We start from the raw sequence: 10,324 nt of genomic DNA, 5'->3' as shown, positions 1-10,324 counted from the left end.
AAATGAGACATCTGAATAGTACTGAAGGAATGAGGAGAAATTATCTGGGTAAGCCATCATTAAAGTAATCATTAACTTGGTACTGCAGTTTGAAGTCTTGCAGGCTAATGGACCAGATAGATCGCATTTGAACTCGATGCTCAAGTTGTTTCAGTGAGTGTAAGTTGTAGACCTTGTGCCTACATGTGCACATGCTTTCAAGCACAGATGTTTGGCCTTAATAACAGAAGCACCACACGTTTCACCATGCTGTATCCCAGGACTCAATAACCAGGCTCAGTGCGGCTGGGATTATCCAGAATCATATCATGGAAATTTCCAGTCAGATAGTTGACAGGACATCTGAGACCACAATGATTTCAATAGGAATTGTTGGTTTACAGAAAACGGAAAGCAAATTGTTTTAATTATTTCGGTCATGTTTTTATTAAAATATTTATCTTGCAAAAATGTGAAATAATTACTTCAATTTTAAATGTCTTTGATGTACAGGGACATCTAAAAACCAATTGAACTATTGCAACTTTCATACAATGCCAACAGTTGTTAAAGCCTGTCAGGAGCATTTCCAGGAGTGGGACTTCCGAACCTAACAGCCCGTGGGCTTGATATTATTTGAGTCTTGTCACTGGTCTTACCAATGTGACCAGTTCATTAAGATGCACTGTGACAGTTGAGCGCAAGTGGAGGGTTTGGGCAGAGTCCTTGGTTCGGTACAATTTGTTTGTCAGTGAAAATATCCAGAAAAATATAGAAATATGATAGAAGCACGAGGATGAGAGCAGCCGTGTAAAATGACAAAATTACAACGTGTAGCGATGTACATACGTTTTATTTATTGGTCTCCTGTTTTTTTAAAAGCACATCTTTATAGTAGCAAGGAAGAGAGGAGTATAATGTAAAAGCATACACAAAAATGTCTCTCTCTGGGTAAAGCTGTACAAATATGCAAAAGAATAAGTTAAAAGCTTTGTTCCAAATTTTCCACATAAATCGAAACTTCTCACTGAATAAAAAAAATGACTAAGAACCAGCTTACCAAATTAGTTTACTATATATATATATATATTACATGCTTTGGAACAACAATAATAAAAATGTTCACAAAAAGTATCAATTCAAATCTTTACATAAACACAATTGTCAAAAAAAAAGAAATGACAGCACCTTTCCATGGATTCCAGCATGGGAAGCATGGATTCACCATTTAGAACCAGGAATAAATTGTTAGGCCTTCAATATATAAAATTCATGCATTGTGGTGAATTCCAGGTTCTAAACTGGTGAACATGTATATATTTTCAAAGAAATAGTGAGGTAGTGTGACCCTCATGAGCACTTCATATACAAATGAAAACATAGGAGGTTAATTTTTACTGACTGTGGAAGAAGTCCTGCATGGAATCTTGCTTTTATTTATTTCCATAGTTCTGTTAAATCACTGTTCTTTCAGAAATGAATTTTGAATCCCATTCCACTAAGCCTTAATGACAGCCTGAAAAGCAGACTTCAGCTTATGGGAAGAACCACTATTTGTCCCTTTCTCTTCGAAAGTTGTAATCCATGGCTGCTGAACTAGTTTGTGGGCATGGCTACCCCGGGTCCAAATGATCAAAGTCCGAATGTGATGGATACTGACCACTGGAAAGTTTTTACTGGTGGGATACATCATGTAACTGATTCTGGACCTGAGAACTTTGATGTATTCTGGAAAATGTCACAAGCAAATCCTTAGTCTAAACTATGGGCGATTCTTCCCTTCCTCCTCATTCTTGTGCTATTATTTTCAAAAAATAAATCCAACATCCTAGAGATGAAGAGTTCAACAGAAGGAACATGCAGCTTCCGTATCTCAGAAGTATCATCCAACCATTTTATCCAATGAATCTTGGCAGCGTTTTCATTCAATAGAGTATTACATTAGCCATTTACATAATACTTGCCAGCTCTTTTCAGTTTAAGATGGTCAAAAGTGACTGGGTTAATTTTTTGATACAAATTGATGAATTCTAGTGGAGAAGAAGAATAGTACTGCACCTGATCTGCAGGAGTTATATTATCTCAGCTCAGATTTCTCTTGCATATCTTGTGCAGTTATTAATCAAAATGAAGTTTGTGCTATCACCCTAACAACCGTAATTAGGACTGTGCTTCTTGTTTTTTGTTAAAAAAAAGTCTTATTGCATTTTTTTTTTGCTTCTGAAGCCATGTGCTTTTTATTTGGAAAGACTTAACCATTCAACTATATTTGACCCCTTAATAACTTGGTAAGTATGCTTGTAGGGTTGACTATATGATCCAAAAATTCTTTAACTCCATCCTCCCCCTGCCACCTGCAAAAAAATAACCATTTTGAAAAATCTACTGATACATTATATTAACAAATGGTTTTTAAAAAAAAAACACACCAATGCAAAATATGTCGTGTTTTAGAAAAGATTTCATGGTTTTAACAAAACATTTCTTATTAGTTTCTGGTCCATATTTCCAACTAATCATTTTGTAAAATTAAAAGCCCACTATATTCTATTCAAGTAATCAGAGAGTCACCAGTTTCTTGCCAAATTACAAGATGATCTTCATTTAATTATATGCAAAGCAAGTTACTCACTACCCTGCTTAGTCCTCTTTTATACCAATACGTAAAGCACAATTCCTCTTTGCTCACTGAACAATGGAGAGCACTACTTTCATCAGTCTTTGAAAAGTGCATTTTCAGTAAAAACAAAATGATTTCCAAGTGCCATCTTTCCATGCTTCAATTTGAACACAAACTCATCAGCTTAAGGTTTTGCCTTTAGAATGTACTGTAGGTATAAAGAGAAACTTGACTGAACCGTGAAGTGTGGAGTTTGCAATCTATCACTTCTTCTGCAAAATGGTTGGAATGAACTTCCCAGCATCCAGGTACAGTACCTTCTGAAAACACTGAAATTTTCCGTGTGATTTCTACTTGTAGAAATAAACCATTTCAAGTGGATTGAAAAAGATGCAAGGCACACTGATTAAATTTTCCATATGTTGAAGTCAGTCAGTAGTCACTTAAACCAGAGTCCCAGGTTTAGAATCCTCATGCCACAGCAGCACCTGCTCATTGTCATACACATCCTCCAGCTGGCTTGTCTCTCCACTGTCTGAATACATTCTTTCTGGATAAGGTCTGGTAAATATTTGAAACAAGTTATAAAGGACTCCTTTTTAGAAAAAAAGGACATCTTTTAAGAGTTAGCAAAGTATTCATCACAAGTTGCAAAGTTTAACTTTTAAAATGTTTAAGTAATTTGGTTTAACTAAATCCACTTACTGAATGTCTCATGAACATGGTTCTTTAATAGTAGGATCTATTATCTATTTAGCCCGCAAAGAACTGACATCCTGCCCTTGTTCTAATCTACTGATATTGGTTTGCTGCCACAAGCATTTTATGACGACTCCATTCCTGAAGCAGTATTTTCTAATTTCATATTCAAACTGTACATAAAATATTCAAACTGTGGGTGGTCTGAAATGCCATTATCAATGTGATTCCGTTAATAGCTGTGCAGGAGTTCTCATGCTGACAAAACCTGCATCAGGTTTACTTCTGTCAATAAACCTTACTGACATTGTTCTATAATCATGGCCATTAAGAAACAGAAAACTGTTAATGATGGCAGAAGAATGAGTCACAAGGGAAACATCTTGTGGGTTGTTAGGTTTCCTTTGATAGAAAGATATTCTGTGTATTTAAAAGAAAATCCGGGAATATAATTCTATCTTTAATATAAAATCTGCCAAGTTGCAAATTTACAGGATTTTTAAATTTCCCTAAATCTTCTTAAAGCCATTCATATTTGGTTCAAATGTGACCAGTTCAAGAAATGTTCAGTAAAGCTTGTTATCATTTTCAGTCACATTTAACTTTTGGAAGGATTGGAGTTATTGCTAGTTATGGCCAAAGTAACAATAGAAGTAGCCTCAAGTGATCCATCATCTCCCAAGCTGTCCAATAATGGCTGAATTAACATATAACATTGGGATAGAAACAAAGCAACACACACAAAAAATGCTGGTGAATATAGCAGGCCAGGCAGCATCTATAGGAAGAGGTACAGTCGACATTTCGGGCTGAGACCCTTCGTCAGGACTAACTGATCTTTCAACAGCTGCGTTCACCAGCATTTTTTGTGTGTGTTGCTTGAATTTTCAGCATCTACAGATTTCCTTGTGTCTGCGGGATAGAAACAAATTCATTTTTGTATGTGCTACATGTGTAAATTAGTAAATGTGTGTATGCTGAACCTCTTCTGAAATTTGACCAATGGGACTTAATTTTTCAAAGAGTTCAATATGATTTTATTATGTTATGTTTATTTTGGTGGGTGGATATAATTTTACCCAGATATGAAGATTTCAATACCATTTTAACTACATGGTATTCAGAATGGAACATCATATAGCTACAGCAACATCACTGATATCTCAAATCTCTTCCTTGGTGGTAGCAGAATCCAGACATTTGAGTTGGATGCAGTGGCAGAAAGAGAAACAGCAGCAAATTGGGTTGAATACATCTTGCCAGAATTTTCACTGTAATTCTGGAGAACTGAAACTTTCTCCATCATTGGCTACTCTGAGATTTCATTTTACAGGTATCCTCAAAACTTCAAATCAATTGGCCACTTAATTCAGAATAGATTATTGGAATGGATTTTGTCATGTGGAGTTGACTTCTGCCTTTCAGATACATGAACACTTGGATACTCAAGTCTCAAGAACAAAATGCCTGTTGTTTTTCCACTTTCCCTAGACTTGATGTACCAGATTTAGCTAAAGCACTTTAAGTGATCTATTTATCTCAATAACGGATTGTTTGGCGGCAACTCTTTAAAATGGAACAAATACAACTAATGGAAAGCCGAGATCCTGCTTCCAAATCAATCTACAATAATTTAGCATAAAGTTAATTAATAAAAGAATAAAATTTAAAACGTCTTCAAGCAGGCACCTGCATGGATATTTTGGACGAATGTTGCAATGGTAATTTGGAGGAAAACTGGATCTTTGATTAGTTTATTAGATTCAAAACTTTGTTTTAAGTTTTCCAGCTGTTGGCCATTTGTTAGAGCAATAAAGCATCAGTAACGTTAAGCTTAAACCTCAGCTTGGCATTACACTAAGAACGGTTTACAGTGGCAGCAAATGAAATAATGTCAAGCATTGTTAGCAAGCAGTTCAGCTAACATCAAGCTTCATTAACAAGCATAGACATCAACAGCCACACACAAATACGCAAAGATACTTACTACCGCTGACTATATTTTGCGTATGAGTATTTAATGAATATCTCGTTTCTGTAGGTACGATGTTGGCTGCAGTCATTACGCTTAGAGAAATACTCTCTTCCTTTGTAAGGGGAAGTGGAAGTGGATGAAGTGGATGAGAAAGAGGAGGAGGAAGAGGAGGTGGAGAAGGCGGATGAGTGTCTGGTAGGAGCTGTGCCAACGGCAGGGAAATGGTGGCACTCAGTAGAAAAAGGATCATCAAGAGACTGGAAGGAGCTACGCCTACGAGAAAATGACCGACAAGCAAAATAAGAAGTGAATCTTGAGATTATATTCTCCAATTTTCCCCACTTTTCTCTTGACAGTGGTAATGTATGTTTATAAAGTTGCCTGTATACATTGGCAACAGTGTCCAGTGGTAGCTCGCCCATCTGTCACCATGCATCACACATATTAGGTTCAAAACTCTTACATCAGTTAATGAATCGAATGGAGAATGGGAGCACTGAGCAAAGCATCTTCTCGCTTTACAGCAAAAATATCAGATGACAAGGGCAGAAAGTTCATCTGTACCCTGGAATGTTGAGGGAATTGGGAAATATGGAGATTGAATGGATTAGTGGACGATGTAATAGACCAGCCAAGGTCTTACTGTATGAAGGAGCAGCTTGAAGAACAAAGTGGTCATCTGCTGCTTCTACTTCTTACATTCTCATGAGAAGGCCTTTGTGGCAGTGGCATTAAAAGAATGCTCAAACTGGCCAACTTCTAATGCAAAATGTAGATTGGTCCATTGGTTCTGCAAAACCAGCTAACGTTAATACCTGTTTCTTGTCTGTGCTACAAGTTACTTTCTGCCATAGGTAGAACCCTAATCTCTAATGATTCAGTGATTATTAGTGCTGAAGAATATTACCCTCCCATTGTTTGCTGCAGGTGCACAGTACTATAGAAGCTGTCCACATGAAAGACTACCTGAGTGAGGATGCTCGATGCGCAAACTGAACATCAGGAATTCTGCTAAATATCACCATGATGAGACTTTGTGTTTGAAATAAATTTGATTACAAGGCATACACTAATGGTTATCCAACCTAATCAAGAATTTATAAATTTCTGCTCCAAGTCATTCATAAGCCATAACTGCTGCTTATCATTGTGCTAAAGGGTTTTGACAAACATTTCCCTTTCCTCTTCTCAAGATCCAAGAACGTATTGAAAAATATACTTTGCATATTAAGAGCAAAATACATTGGCCCTAAACCTTAGCATGAGTGAAATTAGTCCATAGTAGTTTGTGATGGCTGTACAATTTAGTACATTGTACACTCCTCTACACTACCAATGTAGTGTACTTTGCATTAGTCTCTGGACGATTTTCACTTATCATCTCGTCTTCACAAAATGCTTCCTTTTGTGTGTTGGTAAGTACAAATTACTTCCACTTACCCTTAAGATAATGTGTCTCCTTAATTTATTCACCTCAAGTGCCCTATTATCTAAAGCCCCTTCAATCTCTTATTGACTCAATCCTGCTCCTTCACTATCTACACTATTTTCTTCTTTAATAGATGTCTTTGTTAAACAGTAACCTTTGGTTAAAATTGTGGGGACCACTGAAAATGGGATAATCGTCGAACATAAAAACCGAATAAAGAAAACCTTTCCCCAAGAGGCAGGGTTGATCCAAATATCGTTTCAGTTTTGTGAACAGCAACGTAGACGAGCCTAGACTTTTATTGTCACTCACCTGGTGTGTAATGTCGTATTGCTGTAGGAGTTATTGAAAGAACTTGTAAAAGGTATATGATCAAAGTCCTGGCCGCCCACAGTGAGCTGGCTCCGCCAGGTTCCTGTACTTGCTGCTGAAGAAACTGGGATTTAAAGAAAAAAAAACATGTTTTCAAAATGTCTGCAATTTATTCCTATTTATTACTTGCTATGTTAGTTGAATCTTAAAGTTTTGATACATTTAATTATAGCCTAGATTCCAAATACAGTTAGAGAAAAGGCAGCAATTTCCATTTTCTTATTTCTTTGTTAGCAGTTACCTAATCATTTGCCACTCTAATGAGTACACACTTCACATCAGATTTGCGTAAAATGCTGCCAATTTCCAAATCCCCGAGACTGAACAAACTGGATTCGATCCACTACAAAAGGCAGGTTGCTTTGTGCAGACCTGCTACTTTTCCTGATCTACTTTTTGTAGCTGAATTCTACTGCATGCAGTTTACATCATAACAAATCATGTTTAGAGTGATAATTTACTTAGGATAGGGTAACTCATCCACCTTCAGCCATCTTACGTGCTCACAGATTCAATTTTTTTTTCCAAAGTAACTAATTACATTTAATACATGGGTACATAATAGGTCCAATTATTTTCCAATCATGACAATATTAAAAAACAAAAAAAAGTAAAAAAACTAGTTTCAGTTATTCTTATTTTCATTTTGGTATCGTCATTTCAAGTCCTGTTTGCACACTACTTTTAAGGCTATCACTTCTTTGTAGTAAACTGCATTTGGTAACTTTGCTATGAAAAACAATTCTGCAATAGAACAAGGACACTTAATCTGAAGTCACATGCCTAACAGTTCGAGTTACTGCTAGAAAATATTACAGTACAGAGCTAGCAGTGGTGTTTATTAAATCGTTTTCCTGTTACCTGCTGTTAAACTAGTTTCAAATTAGAGAATGTGTTCCATTAACGTTCTCTCAAAGTTTCACTTTCTATTCTTAATAACATCCACAATGGTGAAAATACACTTTTAAGAAGTGAATTACAAGAAACACATTTTAGAACTTAAAACAGTGGAAAGCTTACATTGCCAATTGTCAGCAAAGGTTTTTTTAAAGCTGTGAAGAACAATTTCTCAAAGACGCTTGAAGGCTTGCACTTACCAGACGTAAAGGATGTAGCCCTGTTGGCTGGAGAGAAAGGACCTTGCATATAAGCGAACCCCAGACTTTGTTGTGAGCCCCTGTCCAAGTCCAAACCTGCCTGCAGGCCGTGATCCTTGTGAGTTGAGGCACGCTCATACCAGCCTCGCAAGCTTTCTGCAACCAATGCCTTTTGGATGTTTTTGGTTATTTGTTCACTTTTAGCCCCTCTCCTACGCATATTCCTCAGTGTTGCGTATGGGTTTTGAGACATACTGTCAACATCTTCCTGGTAGAAGTGACTGTAATCTCGATAATGATCAGCATTGTAAGAATATGCCGATCTGTAAGGGGCTTTAACATTATAGTGACCTTCAGTTTCATTTTCAAATGTGTATCCATAAGGCTCATAGTCACTGTATGGTGGATGTCCTGGAAGATAATAATCAGAAGAAGGCTGATTGTAAGAATTTTGATAAACTCCATTCCTTGCGTCCTTTGGTGCAAGATTGGGCATGCTCCCTGAGGGGGCAGAGGATATATTCGGCTTTTTGTGTCTTCGCCTTTCCCTTGACCGGCATCCTACTGTCATGGTGTTGTAGTACTGAGGAGGCTTGCTCGGTGCGCTGTAGTACTCGGTGCTGGACTGACTGGTGTAGGACGACCCATCGTCCAGCAGGTCAGTACTGCTACTTCTTTGGGCTGCTGTGAGGGGGAAAATGGCCCTCTCACTGGGACCCTCATCGAGGAGATGAGACTGCGATTCCAAGCTGCCACTGCGCTGTCTAAAATGATCTGGGGAAATATCGGGTCTGTGGTAACAAGAATTGAAAACAAGAGTATTACTTCCACACAAATGGTTTTTTTGAATATAGTTTAGCATCAGGCCTTTAAGAAATATTACGCTTGAACCAATGATTATTCAGAATGCAGACACTTTTCACCTTCCTGTCCAATGCTTCATATTTTCTTATGATGTTCAACTCATTGAGTCTATGCCAGCTCTTAATACAATCCCACTCCCAGACTTATTTTCTTGCAAGCTATTCTTTATTACATCAACTCAACCTTCATTCTCCAACCACACACCTACCTACCCAAGTGTTTGGGACACGGGAGGAAACTGAAATAACCAGGGGGAAACCCCAAGCAATCACACAAACTCAATACGCACACAAAGCACAAGCCATGCCAGAAACTGGTCACTTGGGCTGTGAAAGAGTAGCCTACCGATTTTGGCTCCACCAGCTCCCAAACATATTTGCAGATATATGTCAAATAATATCAGAAATAGGTTACGACTAGAGAATGGTTAAAGATAATCCAAGAGAATGGATTGCCATAAGCAAGGTAGTTTGCATGTTCTCCTTGTAAAGGTTTGGATTTCTACTAGGTGCTCCGGTTTCCTTCCAGATTTCAAAGGCACTTTTCTAGGTTATTCCAATCCTTCTTAATGTTGGATCACGGCAAAAGAATTGAAGTAAAGAATTGTGTAAGTTGCAGGTCAGAGGGTGATGAATCGGTGGAATTCATTGTCACAGACGGCCAAGCCATTGGGTATATTTAAAGCAGAGATTGATAGGCTCTTGGTTAGTAAAGTTGCCAAAGGTTATGGGGAGAAGGAAGGAGAATTGGGGTTGAGAGGGAAAATAAATTAGACATGATTAAATGGTGGAACAGACTTGATGAACCAAATGACCCAGTTCTGTTCCTATGTCTTATCACTAAGGAAAGGGGAGAAAGGAATGGTGGGTTTGGTCTGCTTGGAGGTGGCAAGTTCTGAAAAGGTCAAGTAGCCTCCCTCTCTGTTATGATGAGAAAGACTTTAAAAAATCTACACTGTAGCTACAATAAACAGAAGGGAGAATTCTCACTTATGTGCACTGGATATCACACACTATGGAAAATCATATGGCTCACTATGACTATGGCAAGTCCTTAAAGTTAAGGCAATTAAATCCCTCCCAACCACTTTCCCCATAGATCTGCAAATATTTTCCCTCCAAATAGCCAATTCCTTTCTCAAAATTATCCTGTCAGCTCTTATCACCCATTCAAGACATCCCTGACCAACTCACTACATAAAAGGTATCCACAAATTCTCACATTCATTTCCCATTTACCTTAACCTACTTTCCACTCATCCACTACAAGAAATAAGTTATAACTCGTGT

The 10,324-nt window shown here is 37.6% G+C and overlaps 1 protein-coding gene across 3 annotated transcripts in view; it reads right to left on the bottom strand.

Annotated features, from left to right (window-relative positions):
* Positions 1 to 595: 595 nt before the first annotated feature.
* The window catches only part of LOC134356790 (FERM domain-containing protein 4B-like), a 222,682-nt gene continuing 212,953 nt past the window's right edge, over positions 596 to 10,324 (bottom strand). The window contains exons 17-20 of one of the 3 annotated variants that reach the window (XM_063067933.1): positions 8,172 to 8,962; positions 7,015 to 7,138; positions 5,286 to 5,546; positions 597 to 3,160 (exon numbers count right to left, since the gene is read on the bottom strand). In XM_063067933.1, coding sequence (XP_062924003.1) covers position 3,160; positions 5,286 to 5,546; positions 7,015 to 7,138; positions 8,172 to 8,962 — 1,177 coding nt within the window. In that variant the 3' untranslated portion in view covers positions 597 to 3,159. Of the gene's footprint in view, positions 3,161 to 5,285; positions 5,547 to 7,014; positions 7,139 to 8,171; positions 8,963 to 10,324 lie in introns of all 3 variants that reach the window. The other 2 variants (XM_063067932.1, XM_063067934.1) reach the window with 2 other exon arrangements.

The sequence above is a fragment of the Mobula hypostoma genome, chromosome 15 (assembly GCF_963921235.1).
Source record: "Mobula hypostoma chromosome 15, sMobHyp1.1, whole genome shotgun sequence".
Taxonomy (NCBI): domain Eukaryota; kingdom Metazoa; phylum Chordata; class Chondrichthyes; order Myliobatiformes; family Myliobatidae; genus Mobula; species Mobula hypostoma.
Note: the sequence above shows the minus strand (reverse complement) of the source record. Positions and strands in the feature narration are given on the sequence as shown.